This window comes from Leucoraja erinacea, chromosome 24, assembly GCF_028641065.1.
Source record: "Leucoraja erinacea ecotype New England chromosome 24, Leri_hhj_1, whole genome shotgun sequence".
Classification (NCBI taxonomy): Eukaryota; Metazoa; Chordata; class Chondrichthyes; order Rajiformes; family Rajidae; genus Leucoraja; species Leucoraja erinaceus.
The window spans coordinates 9,053,165-9,075,152 of record NC_073400.1 but is presented as its reverse complement, the minus strand read 5'-3'; the positions used below and the strand labels follow the sequence as shown (position 1 = coordinate 9,075,152).

The 21,988-nt window shown below is 42.2% G+C and overlaps 1 protein-coding gene across 3 annotated transcripts in view; it reads right to left on the bottom strand.

Annotated features, from left to right (window-relative positions):
- Positions 1 to 21,988, bottom strand: part of scube3 (signal peptide, CUB domain, EGF-like 3) — a 272,047-nt gene that overhangs the window by 10,488 nt on the left and 239,571 nt on the right. For all 3 annotated transcript variants that reach the window (XM_055654491.1, XM_055654492.1, XM_055654493.1), the window contains 9 exons: positions 17,546 to 17,662; positions 15,862 to 15,954; positions 12,881 to 12,994; positions 11,874 to 12,038; positions 8,735 to 8,938; positions 6,281 to 6,442; positions 4,465 to 4,632; positions 3,412 to 3,573; positions 770 to 967 (listed from right to left, as the gene is read on the bottom strand). In XM_055654491.1, coding sequence (XP_055510466.1) covers positions 770 to 967; positions 3,412 to 3,573; positions 4,465 to 4,632; positions 6,281 to 6,442; positions 8,735 to 8,938; positions 11,874 to 12,038; positions 12,881 to 12,994; positions 15,862 to 15,954; positions 17,546 to 17,662 — 1,383 coding nt within the window. The remainder of the gene's footprint in view (positions 1 to 769; positions 968 to 3,411; positions 3,574 to 4,464; positions 4,633 to 6,280; positions 6,443 to 8,734; positions 8,939 to 11,873; positions 12,039 to 12,880; positions 12,995 to 15,861; positions 15,955 to 17,545; positions 17,663 to 21,988) is intronic.

The window sequence follows — 21,988 nt, the reverse complement described above, 5'->3', positions numbered from 1 at the left end:
TTGAACTGACGTCCTTGTGTTAGGGGAAAAAAATCAATAATGATTTACATACAATGACTTATGCTGAAAGGACACATAAGAGTATTAAGAGAGAAAAGGTTCAGATTTGATTAGTGACCCATTAAATAAATCAGGTAAACTGACTGCCAAGGTTAGACAGAAAATGCTGGAATAACTCAGCAGATCAGGCAGCATCTCTGGAGAACCTGAATAGGAGTTTAACATTTAAAAAAATGTAAACAATTTTTAATGTGTTTACAAAAGATGTTCTCCAGAGGTGCTCCCTGGCCCACTGTGTTACTCCAACACTTTGCATCTTTCTTTGGTAAACCAGAAACTGCCGTTCCTTGTTACTACCATGTGAAGAGAGGCAAATGAGTAACATCCTTAAAATGGCGATGATTATAAAGTCAAATTTAAACAGAAATGGAGAAGGGAAAGAAACCTGTAAAACTTTGAAGCCAAAATGAAGGATAACTCAGGCCAGTTAGCATTTTGCCAAATGTTGTGTCCCAGTTCCCAAATTAAATGCAAATCTCACTTCATGCATTCAGAAACATTACCTTGGACACCTTGGCCTGTAGGAAGAGTAAATGTATAATGGTATGGGATCTGACAGTAAGCAATGAAAAGTGAACAACTCAGAAAGGTGTACAAAAGCTTTGTCAAAAAGATGCATTAAAGACATTTTAAAGCTGCCCAGAGTTTAGGTTTGGTGGGATTTGAGGAAAGGTGGATGTATACAGTGTAAAGCATTTGGAAAACTCACAGTTTTTTCTCATGACCAAAACATCCCCACAGTCATCCTCAATGGGTAAGAATATTTCAGGGACCACAATCAGAATTTTTCTTTTGGGAGGTGGGTTAATGTTCCAGGTGCATTCTACATTTGCTGGGTAGTTCCCGGGATAGTTGGGAGATTCAATATAGCCTGTGTATTCCCCAAGTTCACCACCACACTGTCGATCTGTAGGAAAGAAGCACACGGGTCAGGTAAGTGATTTGTAGATGTCCTTGATTCTAATAAGCAACAAGTAAATTATCTTGGCATAAGGAAGAAACACACAAAAATTGTGTGTTTGCCAGACTAGATAATGTCAATCTCCTTGGGCCAGCAATCTGTAACTTTTCAAAATGTACACTGAAACTGTACTAATATAAAAACAACAGCTTTATACTTATTCACACTTTCCTTTCCTGCCAGTCTCCCTCAGTTCAGGTATCAAAACATAAGATTATTACAGAATTTGTGTAAATGGTCGGAAAGGATTCAGTGGGCCGAATGGCCCTTTTCCATGCTGTCTGTATCTCTTGACAACTCCAAGTCTAGCTGGGCATTGGGGATAGTTGCAGTCAAAGGCAGTGCAGTTCAGATACCAAACTATGATGAATTTCCATCCCTATAACTTGGAAATGCAAAGACAACTAGAAATGGCTATCTACATAATACCAGCTAACCTGGCAATGGACTAAAGATTAAACATGAAACCCACTTCAGTATACGACTCAGTTGCTTGTGCACAAACCCATTGAACATTACTTCAATACTCTTCTAATCATATCTATGTCATATGTACCTGCTCTTTGATAATAGAAAAGACGTTAAAATTGTTGTGATTACAATGTATCAGTATCAATGTTTATTTATTTTTATGTACCCCACCCATTTATGGATTGAGTCTTGTGACTAATTGCTCTTGTGGTTGCAACTTCACGGTTGCAACTGCATTGCAGATGCTGTGCATTGACTGCCAATTAATGCTGTATAAAGTAGCAACAAAGCTAGTGACCAAAGGAATTGCAAAGGAAGACTGTGAAGAAGCCTGATTACAGGTGCTCCTGAGGTTATAAATGCCAGACCTATGTTCACCCTGTACATACCATGTAAATATAATTTGCTCCTGGACACTGTTTTTTGTTCATAATCATCATGTGGGAGACCAAAGAGATGGATTTGCCTGCAGTTACGGGGCTGCAGGCATTTCCAGCTGGAGAGGAACATGCATCTCTCCTTACTTCCTCCGTTCCAACTAAGCCACACCAACTGGAGGCTGGATGGAGCCAAGGAGAACCGGGAGTGCTAAGCAAACTCACTCTCACACCCAGTGAGGCCAGCTGCTGGCCACACATCCCGTTTACAACTTCCGACAAGTTCAGAATACAAAACAGTTTTTAGGTCTAGAATCCTTTATGGTGAAAAATGAGAGGACTACCTTTTAGTACTGGAACCCATTTTAGGAGACGAGAAGCAATGTATTTGTGTCATATACATCACAAAATATGATAGAGGACATGTCACAGGGGTGACGCCTGTTTGGTCGTGAGTAGTCGAAAGAGTTGTACCTTTTTCTGGTCACTGTTGGATATTCAACATTTTGAACATTTTCGGCGACCTGCTGCGACTATGATGGGTGCCGGCAAGTCGCCGAAAAAATTGCCTAAGTGGGACAGGCCCTTTAAGCAAATAACTGCTCTCTGGCTTGCAACAATGCTTTGTTGAAAGCTCCATGGACAATATGTAGGTCCTCAAGTACAACACACATTTTTTGAGTTATTCACGATTCATGCACCATTTTCTACATCCTACAATGGGCTTCATTTCAGATTAGTATGATCCCACTTGTATTTCAGGGGCGGCACGGTGGCGCAGCGGTAGCGTTGCTTGTCTTACAGCAACTGGGGTTGGCGGAGACCTGAGTTCGATCCTGACTACGGGTGCTGTCTGTATGGAGTTTGTACGTTCTACCCGTGACCTGATTTCATCCCACACTCCAAAGATGTACAGGTTTGTAGGTTTATTGGCTTGGTAAATGTTTTAAAAAAATTGTCCCTAGTGTGTGTACAATAGTGTTAATGTGCAGGGATCGCTGGTTGGCACAGATCCAGTGGACCAAAGAGTATGTTTCCACGCTGTATCTCTAAACTAAACTAATCAGGAACCCACTGAGTATACATACTTTACAACTTTTATTAGTTGATTGCTTATTCACTGCTGGTTAACTGCTTGTCAATAGAAGTTTGTCAAAAGTACTTTGCATTAACTACCTAAAAACTGATATTCGGTTTGGCATTTTAAAGAATTGAAAATTTATTGCCTTATGGATGATTTTCTCAAACAAGTGAACTCTTAGAAATACTGAATAATTCAGAGTGCAAATAAATCTAAAAAAAATCAGTTTTGACCTGGAATAAGTTTGGGCTTTTGCCTTATTTTTGTGACCTAATCAGTTGTTCTTTAAAAGTGCACACCAGAAATGTTCTGCCCACATTCCAATCCAGATAACAGTTGTACTGATGTTTAGGAGGCTGCCAAAACAAGAGCAAACATAAAGATGGTTCTTGAACCTACTGTTGGCTTTATGTAATCCTATGTTGTTAGAGAGTAAAGCACTATCATGTGGAGAATCTTACTTTTGCATTGTCTGACTGTTGTTGATCCATCAAAGTCAGTTGTGGTGTTTCCGGGACATGCAATGCAGTAATTCTGTCGGAACTCTGGTTGGTAGGTACCCAAGGCACAACGTATGCACCGGTGAACACTTGTGTTGTAATAATGGCCGGGAGAGCATTGAACTGAGAATTCAAAAACAACATCACAATCATGGACATGGGTCTTCACAACATGGCAACATTTGCATCAACATAGCTTAATGGGTGCAAGAAAATCCCCCTGGTGCAGGTGAATGGCAGGAGAATCAGGAAAGAGTGTTGCTGATGTGGAGTGAGCAAAATACTACAATTATTGTATAGGTTTATTATGCTTACCTGTTGTGAAAATGTTGTATTTTATACTATACAATCAGATCAGATAATTTTTCAATCACGTCAAACTCAAGTACAATAGGTAGAAAGAAGGGGATGTTACAGATTGCAGAATATACTTCTCAGCATTGTAGTGCATCATTTCCAAAAATAAAGTCCAATGTCCGCATTAGGAGGGAAGAGGTGAATCGGATCGTACCCTCGCTTATGGAAGACTATTCAGAAGCCTGGTAACAGAGGGGGAAAATCTGGTGCTGCTCACTTTCATACTTCTGTACCTGGCATTCGATGGGAGTGGGATGGGATGACTGGGGCGGGACAAGTCTTTGATTATGTTGGTTGCTTTCCCCGAGGCAGCATGAAGTGCAGATGGAGTTAATGGCACAGAGTGGGGTCTGGTCAGTAGTTGGGGTGCTTGATGGTTGGTGTGGGCAGGATGGGCTTTATGCTCTGTTTCCATGCTGTATAATTCTTATAACATTTAATCCATTAATCATTTGGAGTAAAAATTTCAATAAAATTTTATGAGACCATAAAAGGACCTTGGGCTTGGTCAGGATTGCTTTACTGTTGAAGAATGCAAAGGTTTCCATTCAGATTCTGTCTATAATATATATTAACCAATGAAATGCACTCTTATTTATTTTAATAAGCTCTATATACTTTAATAGTTATCAGTTATCAACTGCTCTTGTCACTCACCTTTAGTATCACAATCCTGGAAAGATGAAGCTCCTTCGTGCTTTGTCATCAATCCTCCTCCACACTGGAAACAGAGTGTGCGGCCTGATTCAGGCTGGTATGTGCCTCGACTGCACAACTGACATGGTTGAAACCCATCTGCTGAATAATGTCCTGGGCTGCACTGACCTAGATTAACAATGACACCAGTGGCTTTTAGTAAACTGACTAGTATTGCTTAAAAGAAACACAATTCCCTCAGAGTTATATTGCCACCAGAATCTGGTTGATTCAGCTAAAACCACGTTAATAGAAAGCAAACCAGATCTCTCAGCAGAAGCCTTAAGGGCCTGTCCCACTTTCACGACCTAATTCACGACCTCTGCCGAGTTTGCCCTTGACTCATGCTCGCTGCATGGTCGTCACAAGGTCGTAGGTAGGTCGTAGGTAGGTCGTAGCAGGCCGTGATGCTAGTCGTAGGTACTCGTGGCATCAAGTAGGTCTGGGCGTTTTTTCTAGCATGATGAAAAATGTCCACGAGTAAAAAAGGCCGTGAATTAGGTCGTGAAAGTGGGACAGGCCGTTTAGTGGCATTGTCAACCGCTCTTTCAACTTGTACAACTGCATATCTTCGAGAAAGATTTAGTCTCGGCATGTGATCTACTGGCACTTTGAGCTGAGTTTGCCAGAGTAGTGGGATCACTACAGCACTCTTCCGCTTAAGAATCACATTGTTTGTAAACCAAATTTGGGATGTCATGGAATATCTTTTCAGGTCTATGATTGAATTCATTTCAGCCAGATGTATTGGTTACTTTTGAGGTGACCAGTTAAACTCATTAATTAAAATATAACTTTAATTGATGATAGTAATTGTCCAAAACACCAACATCCATAGCCATAGATCAGAAGTTGGGAGACTTCATTGCATGACTTTCAGGCAGATCCACATTTAGTGCACCATTGATTATTTTGGACAAAGAAAGTATCGTTGAGGAGTTCTGATCCAAAGTGAGATCTTTTCACACTTCAGTTGATATTGAATAGGGCGTGCTGGATCATACCTTTCAAGCCGCTGAATTTGTGGGTTTAATCAAGCCTTTACTATAAAATTCTATCTTTTAAATGCAAATTTCAAATATTAAGTTATCTATTCATTTACCTCTGCAATCTGCATCTGTAAATTACTTAAGTTCATTGGAATGCAAGATGCTAAAGAGAAAGAGCTCTGTGCCCTTATATAAAAAAGACCAATATGCAGGAAGCATATAGTGATGTCTTGTGTTGCATTTGTGGGGCATTGTGTTGTCTTGTGTTGCATTCACCTGACCTGGGAAAGTGTAATTTCATTACGATAAACACGCATGGTCCTCGGATTGTTTGGATGGATACCCTGCATCTAAACACGGATGAAATACACACCCAAATACATCTGTATATGAGTGAGCACATTCCACCCCTTCCCACACACCAGGCATGTAACATAAATAAACCTTATGTCCCCTCCATCAAACAGTCACTGTCCCCTACATCAAACATACTGACATTACAGATAGTATGATAGAATAAATATATCATATAATATATATTAATTTATATTAATAAATCTAATTAATAATATAAATTATATTTGCAATATAAATATAAATTAAAATGTAAATCATATCATAATGTATATCATAATTATATAATTATATACATGAATAGTTATATCATTACATGACTATAATATTTGAAATTATATATTAATACATATAAATATAATTTATAATATAATTTTACTTATTTATTAATATAAATTAATATATAATGTCTAATAAATACAAAGCTAATTTACCTGTGCAGACACTTATGTTACGTGCCCCAGTTGGACCGTGTCCTTCTGTTCCTGGACAGAGATCGCATGACAACTGTCCATCCTTCTCCTGGTAGGTGCCAGCAGGACACAGAACACACTTCTCTTGTTGGCCATGATAGAAGGATCCTGACGAGCAGCTGACTGAGAAATAAAATTGCTGGTGAGGAATCACAAAACCGCATATTCATCAAAATTCATTTCACTTCCTGTAATGGGCAAAATATTTTAACTATCTCTTTTCTGGTGGAAACATCTATAAACTAATAAGAAAATGAAATGCTTTGTGACTGTTCAATACTTAAATGTCTTTAATCAGGATGTGAATGTGTTCAAATTGGGTAACTAATTTGTATTTGTATGTTTTACATTAGATTTTGAGTTCCATTCATAAAATACAAAATCTCATTTTACCAGGTATAATTAGTTTTGTTTAATCTGATATAGTTTTGCTTGTATTTATAAATAATTCTACCTCATAATTTATATTATTAATTATATTTATATTTATTAATATAAATTAATATATATTATATGATATATTTATTCTATCACTATCTATAGATGCTACGTGAAGGAATTGCAGTGTGCTCTCTGCAATGAAGGCCTTGTGGCACCCCACTGGTCACTGCACACGCACAAGATCGTTTATGTCCTTATTTAGTGAATGAGTTCAAATCAGAAATGGGCAATCACACCATCAGGGTTCTTGCTCCCTGTGTTTCAGAAGTGTTTTGTAAGCAGATTTTTTTTTTAAATGTCATCTTTCATCTCCTAAAAATGTTGATCTGGTAGAGCTTCTGACTCACAGCACCAGATGGGTCGATCCTGACATCAGGTGCTGCTCTGCGTAGAATTTGCACCTTCTCCCTGCGATTGTGTGGGTTTGCTCTAGATGCTCTGGTTTTCTCCCACATTCCAAAGATATGTGCGTTTGTAGATTAGGATGCAAAGGTAGGACTACATATATTGAGTGTCAATAGGTGTGGACTCGCAGGGCCGAAGGGCCTGTTTCCACACTGTAGTTTTAAACTAAATTAAACTACTGGGTTCTGAAGAAGGTTGCTGACCCGAAACGTCACCTATCCTGTCCAGCACTTTGTGTCCTTTTGTGTAAACCAGCAACTGCAGTCCCTTGTTTCTACTGGGCTACATGGCTTGATTATGGCACTCAGGGCATCAGTTATCCTGCGTCACCTTTTTTGAAGAGTCGTCATTTACTTACAAACTTTGAAAGTAAATGTTGGCATTTTACTGGAGCACTGAGAATCGAGCACAAATCTGTCTTCTCCCTCTGCCCATAAACATGCACTTTCAGCATGATGCCACTCAGTCATCAACAGCAGAAATCTTTGCTAATATTTCTGTGTTTCAATGTATTACGACAGTCCTCCAAGTGCAATGGATAGTTCAAAAATAAATTGCATGGAATCATACAAGTTCCAACGCAGAAGGAATCCATTCAGTTTGTTTAGAATATAATAGGATTATATTTCAAGGTTGTTTGAATAAGTATATATGCTACTGCTGTCAAGCTAATGAATGAGACACTGTAATATAAACATTCTATTATAGTGTAGCAGACTTGTTTGAAACATGATTATTGGTCTATTCAGGATCTTAAACCTGATAAGTATACAAATGAGAGCATGGAATGAACATTACAAAGTGTTACAACACTCAAATATTATGAATGCAACAGCCTTTTACACATCGGTGTAATGTTACATGTTACTTGCTCTCAAATGCGGTGCTGGCTCGAAAGGCCGAATGGCCTCCTTCTGCACCTATTTTCTAAATTGATGCACTCATTATAAAATTACATGGATGACAAATCCAAAGACAAGTGAATCTTGTATTTGTGAGAAATACAATGTGGATCAGCAAGCACCGAATGCTTTTCAATAATTACAATGAACACGAAATAGTCAGAGGAAGAGACATGGGCAGAAAAAAAGCAAGATAGGTGGGGTGATGGCTGGCTGGCATTCTCAGTATCGATTTACAGATGAGCTGAAAGGTCACAACCAGTAACGTAGAAACATTGAAAATAGGTGCAGGAGTAGGCCATTTGACCCTTCGAGCCAGCACCGCCATTCAATATGATCATGGCTGATCATCCAGTACCCTGTTCCTGCTTTCTCCCCATATCCCTGGGAAGTGGGCTGGGAACTTACTTCTCACCTTCGTTGGGGTTCTAGAACTGAAGGAGGGAGAATAATTTACAGAGCTATATCAATACATTAATTTAAAATAGAATCAACTGAAACCAAAGAAATCATAGCTGTTTAGTATAACAATGTTGCAGTGAAGTAGATATTTTGGTTAATGTTAGTTCAGAAATGTATGAAGGTAATTGGCAAAGATATTTTCTAACTTTGTGAAGCAAACCAAGTTGAATGATTAGCCACCACCTTATTCGTGATACACACTTACCACATCTCCCGTCTATCCACTCCTGCCCTGTGTTGCATGCCTCCTGTTTCTCAGGCACCTTTGCCACCTTCTTTGCCACTTCATACTCAGTCCCAGAGAAGTGAATGTGAAATCGCTGCTGATTAATTGATTTCTTCAAAGTTTTAATTGCAGACTTCAGTTTCTTCTCCATCTTCTGTCTCAGGCAGTTAATGTTGCAGCTGCCTGCAGGGAACAGTTTCACTCTGTTAAAGTGAATCGGAGTGAACGGGTTGGCGCAGGAGACAGACAATATGGGCTGAGAAAAACTCAGTGTAGTTTTGCTTACAGGAAAGTCTCTTAATCGAATTGTATAAGGCTTGATGAAATTGCACCTGGAATATTTTGTACAGTTTTGGTTTAATTTAGTTTCGTTTAGAGATGCAGCACAGAAACTGGCCCTTCGGCCCACCAAGTCCACGCCAACCAGTGATCCCCATGCACTAGCACTATCCTACACACTAGGGCCAATTTACAATTTTTACTGAAGTCAATTAACCTACAAACCTGTATGTCTTTGGAGTGTGGGAGGAAACCCACGTGGTCACAGGGAGAGCATACAGGCATCACCCCAAGTCAGGATCGAGCCCAGGTCTCTGGTGCTGTAAGGCAGCCATTCTACCGCTACACCACTGTGCCATCCCAAAGCCTTTCCTCAGAAGAGATGTACCTTCCATAGAGGAAATACAACAAAGTTTCACTAAACTGCTTCTAGGGATGACAGGTTTGACGAATGAGGAAAGATTGAATGGAACTGGGAATAAATATTCTTTAAAATTCAGAAGGATGAGAGAACTCAGTGAAACGTACTTGATTTTCTTGAAGGGCTTGACAAGGAAATGGAGCAAAAATCTTTGAGGAATCTAGGACTGGGGGTACAGTTTGTGAATAAGGGGTTAACAGTATCGGACTGAGAGATCAGGGCAAGTATTAGCACCGAGAGAGTGGTGAACATTTGGAACTCTCCACCACATGGAAGCTGAATAGTTTTGCTCATCACAACAGAAACACCTTTCTGGGCATTAAGGGAACGAACAAATATGGGGATAGTGCCGGAAAATGGTGCTAAGGTGGGAGACAACCATGATCTTGGAGACGAGCAGATTAGTTTCTAAGAACTCTGCCCTTCCTGCCCTCTTCCTCCTTTACAAATGCTCATGTTTACTTAAGCAACATTGTAAATTTCATCTATTAATCTAATGTATTCTGTACGCTCACTCGTGGCTCTACTACTTTATCAGAGCAGTTTTTATTCCCTATTAAAAAGTTATATTTTCCTAAGAACTAACTGTCATTGCTTATCTGCTTCAATGTCTTTTAATGCTATTTCCCAATCTTTCTCAGTCAACTCGCCCTGAATTTGGCTTTAAAGCTAAACTCTAATGTCAGACTTCATCACCATAAAACAGAATATACTATAAACTATAAATCAATTATGTGTTAAGCAACCACCACAGGATACCATGACTAAATATAAAAAAGTAAGGAGGCAGTTACGAAGACATCAAGCTGTTCTGTTTATTAGCTATCATATTTAACAGTTTCAAACCAGCATCCTTTGTCTGTCTTTGAACTGAATTGTGATCAATTTGAGTAGTGAAAAGTGCAGTCTCATGCTGCTGACAGTCTCATGCATGCTGGCAGTCTCATGCATGCTGACAGTCTCATGCATGCTGGCAGTCTCATGCATGCTGGCAGCCTCATGCGTGCGGGCAACCTCATCTATGCCACCTCTTGCCACCACATCAAATGCAATTAACATAATGGATTGACAATTAAAAAAACTGCAGATGTTAGAAATCTGAAATAAAACAAAGTGCTAGAAACACCCAGCAGGTGAAGCTGCGTCTGTGGAAAGAGAAGCAATAAATATTTCAGAACAGAGATACTTCTTCGGGATTGAGAATTTCCAACATATTCTGTTTTTTAATAAGCCGAAAATGCCTTTGCTGAGAAAAAAAGTGCTGGAGTAACTCAACGGGTCAGGCAACATCCCTGGAAAACATGGATAGGGGATGTTTTGGGTTGGGATATTTTTTCAGAAGTGAGTTGTCACCTATCCATGCCCTCCAGAGATGATGCCAAACCCATCGTCTGAGTTACTGAGTTACTCTAGCACTTTGTGTCCTTTTTCATAAACAAGCATCTGCAGCTCCTTGATTCTACACCTTACACAGAATGCTGGCATGTTAACCCCTCTTCGCTACTAAACCAATCACTTCTAGTTAACATATTTCTTGAATGTCATTCTTTCCAAATTGCCTCTGTTTAGCTGCGAGCATAGATGGTGGGTAGTGTGAGGTTGCTTAGTCCATGGATTAGATGCCCCAAGGCTAAACTGGCCTCACTTACTGTGGCTACTTCTAGTTCTAGCAGAAGAGAACTACCAAGAGAGGGGAATCCAGCTGACATTGTCCTCCATAAACTAGAGACTAAAGGGCCTGTCCCACCAGCCTGCGATTACATGCGGCGACCGCGACCTAACGTGGTGGCTTGAGGCGTACGGCCTCGCGGGGCCAGTCCCACTTCCAACCGTGGAGCCGTCTGGAGTTGTGCGGGACTGGTCCCGACATCATACTCACTAATCAGCTGGGCAGGAGGCGGGCCGACTGAATTTGGACGTCGCACGGCGTCGGGCGGTTACGTCATCATGCAACGGCACGCCGGGCGGTGATGTAATCGCACAACGTCACGTGCTAGGCGTACGACGTCAAGACGCTGCATACGGCGTTGAGATGCTGCGTACGGCCTCAATGTGGCTGCGGGCCAACAGGCCGTTGCCGCGCGGGATTCTTTGACAGTGTCAGTTTTTCAGAGCCCCGCGCGATGTCGGGACCAGCCCCGCACAAATCCATACAGCTCCGGCGATCGAAGTGGGACCAGCCCCGCGAGGCCGTATGGCTCATGCGAACACGTTAGGTTGCACTCGCCGCTTGCAGTCGCATGCTCGTGGGCCAGGCCCTTAAAGGTACCAGGCTTACTGCTACCATGACCAGCTCATCAGAAATCAGCACTGAATATCAGCCTATTTATCGTTGTTTGTTTCAGGGAAACTTCATTCCCTTTTATTATAACTTGCAAATAGTAGATAAACTTTAACAGAAAAAAAATCACCATTCACCTGTTATATCTTCCTTTCTTATCTCTGCCTCAAAGTCCAGTGTAATGCGAGTCACCTCTTTGCCTTGAGGGTTGCGGGTGCGGCGACCTTTTGCTTTCTTGGAAGAATCACACTTTAGGTTGACGAACGTAACCTGGCAGTTGTCTGTACAAGGGAAGGCACCTCCTTCATAACATGCCAATGAAATAAAGTAAGCATGGTGAGAAAAATCAGCATACACTGCAAACTGTGCTATAACATACAAATAGAACATACTTTAGCCTCATCTTGTTGGGTAGGTTTGATCCTTCAATTGTCACCAATATACAGTAACTAATTAATAATGCGTGCAGTAACTAATTACATCATGCAAACCAAGCACTGTACCCAGCACAAGAGATGGAGACCTACACACCACTCAAAGGGATCATGTGCAGTGTACGGAGAACACAGGTACAGAGCATTTAGTAACAGGAATATCAACAATACGTTGATTCAATGAATTCAAACACGAGTTGAAAGTTTTTGAAGAAGAATAAATGCAAAACTGCCAACTATCTAACAATAATTCCATTGTTGATTGTGTCTCCTTTGCACAAATTGCAGCTGCTTTTCCTACACTGCAATTGTGACTACACTTCTAAATTACCTAATGGCTGTGAAATATCTTGGAACATCTCGAGGCTGTGAAAATCTTTATGCACATTCATCACTCAATTTGCTTTGTTTCTTCCTCCCCCCCCCCCCCCCCCCCCCCCCCCCCCCATCCTGTCTTATGCTCCACATGACGTGACTGACAGAAACAGAATCAATAGCTTTGAAAATCAGCCCTTCTGAATGCAACTTAATAATGCAGTAATTAACTACATCGTGCAACCCCAACACTGTAGCCGGCACAAGAGATGAAGATCAATACAGCCCCCAATGGGACCTCGTTCAGGTGTTGAAAGCTTTAGAAGAAGAAAAAAATAGAAAACTCCATTAACTAAATGAAGAAAAACTGAAGACTGGTGTCTGAAACATTCTACCTGTGATAACTGGATGTCCACTATCCTGCTTTCCTTTAATGCGAGGATGGAGGTGACACTTGGCATCTTTTATCTTGAAGGAAGCTCTTTGTTTGACTGGGGGAGCTAGAGCCTCTAAAAGAAAGCAAAAGCAATTACAGACATCTTAAAATCAGTGCGATATAGAAATAGTGGCAGCAAGTATTTTGGTAGTCATAGTCACACTGCATGAAACAAGCGCTTCAGCCCAACCCGTCCATGCCAACCAAGATGCACCATTTAAGGTAGTCCCATTTGAATGCATTTGGTCCATATCCCTCAAAACCTTTCCTATCCATGTACCTGTCCAAGCACTGTATCTTTTAAATGTTGTTATTGTATCTGTTTCAACTACCCCCTCTGGCAGCTTATTCCATATAACCACCACCCTCTGAAATGAAAGCAATTGTCCCTCAGGTTCCAAGTAAATCCTGCCCCTCTGACAAACCTATATCCTCTGGTTCTTGAGTCCCCTACCATGGGTAAAGGACTCTGTGCACTCACCCTATCAATTCCTCATATATTTTAAACATCTCTATAAGATCACCCCTCAGCCGTCTGGAACAAAGTCTTAGTTCGTCCAATCTTTCCCGACAGCTCATACCCTCATGTCCTGTCACCATTCTCGTAGATCTTCCCTGCACTCTTTTCAGGTTAATGACATCCTTCTTATAGCAGAGTGACTCAAACATCACAATACTCCAAATGCAGCCTCACCGACCTGTTGTACAACTAACATAATGTCTCAACTTCTATATTCAATACCCTGACTGATGAAGGCCAATGTACCAAAAGCCTTTTTTTAACCACCCTAACTATCCGTGACACCACTTTCAGGGAACTATGTCCCTGCACTACAACACACCGCAGGATGCTGCCATTCACCGTGAAGGTCCTGCTCTGGTTTGACTTCTCAAAATGCTACATCTCACGCTAATCTGCATTAAACTCCATTTGCAATTCTCGCTCAGCTGATCACTTTGAGCTCTTTTACTCATAGTGATTTTACTGCTCAATGTATACTCGATATGATGGACATACGGAAGTCAGAAGATGGGAACGCATTTGTGAATTGGCATTCCTGAGACACAAATTTGCATTGGATCAGCATATTCGCCCTATTAACCCGTGTGACCCAGGTGCACTCCTGTTGTATGCTCTCTGCCAGAGGTGCTTATCTGGAACATCTGCAATTGGCATCAGTGGGATGGAGGGGGGGATGAGTCACACTGGAGAAGAAATTGCAGGCGTCCTGGTCAAGATATACAAATCATCATTAGATACGAGGTGCAGGAAGGATGGAGGGTGGCTAATGTGGTGCATCTATTTAAGAAGGGTTGTACGGAAAAGCCTGAGAACTATAGACCAGCAAGCCTAATATCTGTGGTAGGTAAGTTACTGGAGAGTATTCTGAAGGATAAGATTTATATATACATTTGGGTAGGCAGGGACTGATTAGGGATAGTCAGCATGGTTTTGTACGTGGGAGATTGCATCTAACGATTCTGATTGAATTTTTCTTTGAAGAAGTAACTAAAAAGGATGATGAGGTCAAAGCTGTAGGCGTTGTCAATATGAACTTTAGCAAGGCATCTCATAAGGTTCCGAATGGTAGGCTGCTCTGGAAGGTTAGATCACATGGGATCCAGGGAGAGCATGCCGAATAGAAAGTGAATTGGCATAATGGAAGGAAGCAGAGGGTGGTGGCGGAAGGTTGTTTATGGGACTGGCGGTCCGTGACGTATAGTATGCCTCACTTTGATGTTTATTGTTGATATCAACAATTTGGATGAGAACGTACAAGTCGGAAGGAGGGTTCCGACCCAAAACGTCAACTATTCCTTTTCTCAAAACATACAGCATTGCCTGAACTGCTGAGTTACTCCAGCATGTTTGTGTCCTTCTTCATGGACGATTAGCAAGCTTACAGATAACATGGCATCATAGATGGCAAAGATAGTTATCGAAAATCACAGCATGATCTTGATCAGTTGGGCAGGTGGGCTGAGGAATGGTTAATGGAGTTCAATGCAGATAAGTGTGAGGTGCTGCATTTTGGGAAGCCAAACCAGAGTAGGACCTTTACAGTGAATGGCAGGGCTCTGGGCAGTGTTGTAGAACAGAGCAATCTAGAAGTGCAGATACATAGTTTGTTGAAAGTGGCGTCAATAGTAGATAGGGTGGTCAAGAAGGCTTTCGGCACATTGGCCTTCAACAGAGTATTGAGTTGGTCAGTTATGTTAGAGTTGGAAAATACATTGTGAATGCCATATTTGGACTATTGTGTTCAGCTCTGGTCACCTTGTTATGGGAAAGATGTCGTTGAGCTGCAAAGGGTGCCGAGAAGATTTACAGGGATGTTGCCAGGATTCGAAGGCCTGAGCTTAAGGGAGAGGTTGAGCATGCTAGGACTTTATTCCTTGGAGCACAGGAGAATGATGGATGATCTTATAGAGGTGTATGGGATCATGAGGGGAATAGACAGAGTAAATGTAGAGAGTTATTTACCCAGAGTAGGGCAATGAAGAACCAGTAGACAGAGGTTTAAGACATAGGGGAACAATTTAATTTGAACCTGAGGTGTAGCTTTTTTTACGTAAAGGTTGGTGGTTACATAGAATGAGCTGTCTGAGCAGGTAGTTGAGGCAGGTACTATCACAATGTTTAAAACACATTTGGACAAGTATATGGATAGGATAGATGTAGATTCTAGAAGAATATGGGCCAAATGCAAGCAGGTGGGATTAGTGTAGATGCAGCATGTTGGTCGGCATGGGCAAACTGGGCCGTAAGGTTTCCACGCTGCGACTCTATGACCATGCTACCAAAATTATAATGTCCACCTCCGGACGAAGAAAAAGGTTGAAGCTGAATCCCAACACAATTCCTGATGAAAATATTTTAATTCAACATGACATTTGCGTAATACCACAGCTCAGCGGCATTTATTTTCAGGTGCTTACCGACACAGCCTGTGTTGCTGGTGTTTAGTCGCTGATAAGCACCAGCCCTCCGCAAAGGGGCCCCACAGCTCACAGTGTAACTGTTATCAGAACCTGGCAGAGGGAAAGCAGTATTAAGGGAGAAAGGAATAAACATTTAGTAATAGCAAATCACTGAGGGAAACTCTTGTGTCATGAATTGTATTGGACTGTCCACGTGAGAAATAGTTATTATTCTCAATCTCCAATATTCTGTGATGCTCGTGTCCACTGTGCTTCTCTTCCCAAATATAATTAGATAGATTTTATTATTGTTCAGTAAGGAACCTTAAATAGCTATATTTTAAACTAAAGGGCCTGTCCCACTTTCACGACCTAATTCACAACTTTTTTTACTCGTGGATATTTTTCATCAGGCTATAAAAACGCCCTGACCCACTTGATGCCACAAGTACTTACGGCTAGCATCACGACCTACCTACCACCTACCTCCACAACCTCCTACGACCACGTGACGACCATGCTGCAAGTATGAGTCAAGGGCAAACTCGGCAGAGGTCGTGAATTAGGTCGTGAAAGTGGGACAGGCCCTTAAGCCTTTAAAAACCCAAGTACATGGTGCAATGATAAACAACAAAGTTTAACCAAAATCTGTATCATGTTCCTCCAGACCAATGGATAAGTGAAATACATGGGCCAGAAATTCCTCTCCACAATGGATTAAGGCGAGTTAAATGTGTTGCCTATGGCTAGACAAGACACTTTCAGTTCGAAAGCCTAGTGCCATCAAATTTTCTTCAACACATGGCCAGCAGAAAGGAAGAAAATAGTCAGCTCACAAATCACGGTGGATGGGCGTGAAGATCTGAGCTTATGGTAGAGAGTTCTGACGGATTATGGGCGGGTGAGATTCCAAGTGAGATGGTTAAAATTATCATTGTTCTGAAAAGTTTTTATATATATTTCATGAAATCAGACATTCTCATAAATAATTACAAAATAAAACATCTAATTCATTAGGGTTGCTAACTCTCGTTGGATTTACATCTGGTGTCATAATATGACTTCTAGTCTCCAATTATCCCCACGTTCCTGCCATTACTTTCCCAACACATTCATACTCGGTTTCCTCCATTAATTGTAAAATGAATAGACTTGAACCGCATTGTCAGATGATTTTTAATCATTATTCAAACATGCCATAACATGGTCATTATTAACTAATAAACAAATATCTCCATGTAATTAAACCAAGGAATGTGATATTCCTGGTTTACTGGCATTAGTATCCCGGTGGCCATTACTTTTGGAGGACTGGAGAAGTCCTGGATGATCAAACCATGTTCCAGGAAAAATCTGAAAGACATAAAACCTCCCTCAGATGCTGCCCGACCAGCACTTCTGTTATTCCAACATTTGGTGTTTTGCCCAAAACATCAGAGTGAAGAAGGGCCCCAACCCGAAACGTCGACTATCCACCCACTCCACAAATGTTGCCAAACCCACTGAGTTACTTCAGCACTCAGTGTTCTGATCAAGACCTCAATCTAAAGGGTCCCAACCCAAAACATCAACCATCCACAGATGCTGCCTGACCCTCTGAGTTCCTCCAGCACTTTGTGTTTGGCTCAAACTTCCCTCAATGCTGCGCTGTCAAACAGGAAAGTGAACAGTGGTGCTGCTCGTGATTTTGAGTCATACCTACCTGCCTGAAAGTGAGCCTTGGAAGCACAGCTGAGGGAGCAGGTCTCTCTCTTCCCACTCTTGATGCAGGAGAGTTGTGCTTGAGGTGGGTTGGAGCCCGGCAGGCACTTTGCTGCCTCTGAAAATTGATTGAAATCATTTTACACATCTGCAAAATCTAGGAGGAAATTTAGGCGTTAGTTATAACATATTTTGACAGAGAATTAAAGTCAGCAAAAGGTCATTCAAGCAGGGTGTGACATTTGTGTTGGAAGGAACTGCAGATGCTGGTTTACACGGAAGATAGACACAAAATGCTGGAGTAACTCAGAGGGTCAGACAGCATCTCTGGAGAGAAGGAATGGGTGACGTTTCAGGTCGAGACCCTTCTTTCCCTGACTCTCAGTCTGAAGAAGGGTCTTTACCCGAAACGTCACATATTCCTTCTCTCCAGAAGTATTGCCTGCCCCGCTGAGTTACTCCACCATTTTGTGTCTATCTAGGGTGTGACTCTTGATCTGACAGTATCATATACCTGCTGAGATAGTTGGATTAAAATTCTAATGATTCTGTATGTAGTGTGAATGTTGGGACAGAAGAGGGCAGCACTAAGCTCATTTCAATCTCCATAATAACCAACGGTTTCAACAAGACATAAGACATAGGAGGTGGAGTAACTCAGCTGGACAGGCAGCATCTCTGGAGAGAAAGAATGGGTGACGTTTCGGGTTGAGATCCTTCCTCAGACTGATGTCAAGGGAGTGGGTAGGACAGAGATAGAAGAGATGGGAGACCAAAAGTGTACACAATACTCTCACCAGGGCCCTGTATAACTGCAGTAGGACCTCCTTGCTCCGATACACAAATCCTCTTGCAATGAAGGCCAACATGTCATTAGCTTTCTTCACTGCCTGCTGTATCTGCATGCTTACTTTCAGTGACTGATGTACAAGGTCACCCAGGTCTCGTTGCACCTCCCTTATTCCTAATCAAGTCAAGTCAAGTCAAGAGAGTTTATTGTCATGTGTCCCTGACAGGCCAATGAAATTCTGACACCATTCAGATAATAATCTGCTGTTCCTGTTCTTGCCACCAAAGTGGATGCATGCTTCTTGTGGAAGAGTGGGGTCCCTTTTGCATTTCTATGTTGTTGACTTTTATTTAGACATTTACAGGTTAAAATTGATTGTGTTACTTTAAGTGGTTACTCCGACATTACATATCAAAAATAGATTTAAGGAAGAAATAAATGAGGAAGGTAAAAGGGGAGCAGGGGAGGAGTTTGATTTAAGAGGGTCAGAGCCTGATATTGACTTTTACTGCCGAGTGCAATGTGTCAGCAGTGGGTAGATACGGCTGGAAAATGGAGTAGTCATATAAGTATTTTACTGCAAGACAATGTACAACACAGTTGGAAAGTACAGTAGCTTGGACACTCAAAGTGACTTTACTCTAAATTGAATGAATGAATGAATGATATTTTATTATCCCATATGACATGTCACAGTGAGTTTCTTTACACAAGTTTTATGCAAAGAGTCACCACATATAGGGTGCCGACAATGTTACAAACTATTCCATTTAGTCCCCAATGGTCCACCTAGGGAGAGCTAAGAAGGGAAGGAGACAGCAAGGGCTAACGGAATTGGGAGAATTCAATGTTTATGCCACGAGGATGCAGATTACCCAAGCGGAATATGAGGTGTTTTCCTCCAATTTCCGGTGTTGCTCACTCTGGCCATGGAGGAGGCCCAGGACAGGGAGGTCGGATACGGAATTGGAAGGGGGACTTGAAATGCTGAGCCACCGGGAGGTCCGGTTGGTTAATGCAGACCGAGCGGAGGTGTTCGGTGAAACGATCGCCAAGCCTACACTTGGTCTCACCGATGTAGATCAGCTGACACCTAGAGCAGCAGATGCAATAGATGAGGTTGGAGGAGATGCAGGTGAACCTCTGTTGCATCTGGAACGGCTGCTTAGGTCCTTGAATGAAATCGAGGGGGGAGGTAAAGCGACAAGTGTAGCACCTCTTGCAGTTGCAAGGGAAAGTGCCCGGGGAGGGGGTGGTGCAGGAAGGAAGGGAAGAATTGACAAGGGAGTTACGGAGGGAGCGGTCTTTGTGGAAAGCAGACGGGGGGGGGGGGGGGGGGGGGGGGGGGGGGGGGGGGGGGGGAGATGGGAAGATGTGGTGAGTGGTGGTGGGGTCACGTTGGAGGTGGCAAAACTGACGGAGGACTATTTGTTGTATGTGACGGCTAGTGGGGTGAAAGGTGAGGACTAGGGGGAATCTTCCCTTGTTGCCAGTGGGGGGGATGGGGAGAGAGAACAGTGTTATAGGGTATTGAAGAGACCCTGGTGAGAGCCTTGTCTATAGTAGGGGAGGGGAACCCCCGTTCCCTGAAGAAGATGCGGCGTAGACGGAGGAATTGGGAGTAGGGGATGGAGTCCTTACAGGAAGCAGGGTGGGAAGAAGAGTAGTCTAGATAGCCATGGGAGTCAGTGGGTTTATAGTGGATGTCGGTCAGAAGTCTATCACCTGTGATGGAGATAGTGAGGTCAAGGAATGGTAGGGAAGTGTCGGAAATGGTCCAGGTGTATTTGAGTGTTGGATGGAATTTAGTGGTGAAGCGGATGAAGTCAGTCAGTTGTGTGTGGATGCAGGAGGTGGCACCAAAGCAATCGTCGATGTAACGGAGGTAGAGGTCGGGGATGGGGCCCTGGTACGTATTGAACAAGGATTGTTCGACGTACCCGACAAAGAGGCAGGCGTAGCTGGAGGAAATGGGAGGAGACAAACGAGAAGTTATTGAGGGTGAGGACCAACTCCGCTAGGCGGAGGAGAGTATCAGTGGACGGGTATAGGTAGCTTCTCCGGTCGAGGAAGAACCGGAGGGCTTTGAGATCATCCCGGTGGGGGATGGAGGTGTAGAGTGACTGGACGTTCATGGTGAAGATGAGAGGATGGGGGCCTAGAGAATGGAATGCGCGGAGACGACGGAGAGTGTCTGAGGTGTCTTGAACATAGGTAGGGAGGGATTTAACCAAGAGGGATAGGATGGAGTCAAGATATGTCTGACTGTATAGATATGGTTCATGAATTAAATAGTCCTGTGGCAAGTGGGAAATGCACTGCCCTCTCTCTCTAAGTGGGAAGATACAGAGTGTAATGGATTTGTTACGCAACTTTTTGAGTTGCAAAGCAACATCTTAGAGGGAAATACAGCATTGCACAATTCAAGAGGTAGAGGTATCACATTTTAGACCAGAAATAGTGTTGTTTTGCACTACACTATTGAAAACGTACTTACCATGGACTGCAATGCAATACTGACCACTTGTGAGTTAGTTTATGTTATTCTGAAAATTCACAGCCATTTCAAGTGCAAATTATTGCCCATCGTTGTTATTCCCTGTCCACAGTTTCATTTGTGAATTTAGACAAGTTGTCCTGGGAGGAACCATTTGTGGCCACTCCCAGGATGACTTGGTCTTCCAATGCATATCTTTCATTCTTTGGGGGCTGCTATCATCCTCATGCCAACACCACCTTTTGATACTGAATCTCAATACCTCCCCAACCAAGTCTAAGTTGATCAACAATCTGCTCTTCCCACTGGATCCGACCACTAGACCTTGTGGAGGCAGGCCCATGGACAAATTGATTATTGACATTAATTTGTTGACATTGACATTAAGAGCTCTTAAATGCTCGCACACAACTAGTGCACAGGTCCCTTCCATTAAGTTTGTTGCTTGCTATCTCTGATGGAACTAATCATAAACAATAATCTTAATGAGCAGGCTGGGTCTCTATTCCTTGGAGCGTAGGAGGATGAGGGGTGATCTTATAGAGGTGTACAAAATCATGAGAGGAATAGAGGGTAGATGCACAGAGTCTCTTGCCATTAGGGGAATCTAGGACCAGCTTGACATATTTTAATGCTGATCATGGAACTAATCATAAACATATGAAATGAAATAACTTTCTATATGAAGCACTTAGGGCACTTTAAAACTATTGGTATGTGCGGTGTGTGTTGGATGAGCATGTGATCTGTGAAATGCGTGTGTGGTTGATCGTCATGAGATGAATAGATTGGGTAGATTTTTAAAAGTCTCTAATGCCAGAAATTGGGAATCTAAAGTGCTTTGAAGGACAATTGTTCAAGGTGAAGGGGAAAAGATTTAATAGGAATCTGAGGGGTAACTTTTTCACCACAAAGGGTGGTGGGTGTATGGAACAAGCTGCCAGATGAGGTACTTGAGGCTGGGACAATCCCAACGTTCAGGAAACAGTTAGACAGGTACATGGATAGGACAGGTTTGGAGGGATATGGATCAAGGTGGGACTAGTGTAGCTGGGACCTGTTGGCCGGAGTGGGCAAGTTGGGCCAAAGGGCCTGTTTCCCCACTGTATCACTCTATGACTCTATAACCAATATTTCCATGTTATGGACACAGAGGG